General features: G+C 28.8%; 1 protein-coding gene across 10 annotated transcripts in view; it reads right to left on the reverse strand.

Moving 5' to 3' along the window:
* LOC108742115 (protein anoxia up-regulated) overlaps positions 1-1,005 on the reverse strand; it is a 33,290-nt gene that overhangs the window by 7,623 nt on the left and 24,662 nt on the right. The window contains exon 8 of one of the 10 annotated variants that reach the window (XM_025980046.1): positions 25-141. The exons of the other annotated variants lie outside the window; for them this stretch is intronic. Coding sequence (XP_025835831.1) covers positions 47-141 — 95 coding nt within the window. The 3' untranslated portion in view covers positions 25-46. Of the gene's footprint in view, positions 1-24; positions 142-1,005 lie in introns of those variants that run through there. 10 annotated transcript variants of the gene reach the window in all.

Consider the following 1,005-nt stretch of genomic DNA (forward strand, 5'->3'; position numbering starts at 1 on the left):
AGAAATTGATATACCTCCACATTAAATAAAGGTCTTAAGACATCGTTTAATGTGGAGGTATATCAATTTCTTGACACTTTGCTTTTCGATCAGACGATAAACCACAAGTTAATCTTATAAATTTTTGTGGCATTCCTTTACCTAAAAGAAAGGGAACGGTAACAATGATTTTTATATTTTTTTATAAGTATCTCGCTTTTTATATTCTTAATTTATTATTGGATACTTTTTCATCAATAATAATTTGCAATAGATTTACGTAGTTACAGGCAATCCTTTAGCTAGATAGTCCTACAAAAGGCTCTCAACAAAAGTCCTCAGTTTTAAAGAGAAAATTGATAGAGTTGGCCTCTACTATGTGAAAGTTATTCGTAATGATATTTGGTAAAAACACACTTTTTGAAAACATTCACCTAATTTTTATTAAATTCTTAACAAGTTTCGACCTACAAGGCCATCTTCAGAAGAAGGATTAATCCTTTTAAAGTTCTCTGGTATTAGACAATTGTTTTCTTTTAAAGCAATCATTTCTTTTTGTTTTATATTGAACACAATCATACTGACTCAAGCAATTTCGCTTATGTTATAGATACATGTGTGAGAGAATTTGAAAGAGCAACAGTAATCTCTGATGCGTGTACAGTACAGATAAAATTACATTGTAGAATTTATTTTTAAAGTAGACTCTGACAAGAGCCAAATCTCCCATCTCCCTGAATATCTTGCCGAAATGCGAACGCATCCGATAAAAAAACAAATTTAAATGTTTCTCACTATAAAAACCCTCTTTTGATTAGGTATATCGTTTTGAAATTTCACATAATTGAAAAATAATGCTGTAATTAGTTCTAGCGATTGCAACTAATAACACGGAGAAAACTAAATTTTTATGGCTAAGCAAAAATTATAATATTTCTGTTGTAAATGAGAAATAGTAGAATTTATTAGGTAACTTGTAATAATCTCAATTTTAACATGTTTTTTTAAAAATTACTTCAAGTTTCT

The sequence above is a fragment of the Agrilus planipennis genome, unplaced genomic scaffold (genome assembly GCF_000699045.2).
Source record: "Agrilus planipennis isolate EAB-ADULT unplaced genomic scaffold, Apla_2.0 scaffold337, whole genome shotgun sequence".
NCBI classification, from domain to species: Eukaryota; Metazoa; Arthropoda; class Insecta; order Coleoptera; family Buprestidae; genus Agrilus; species Agrilus planipennis.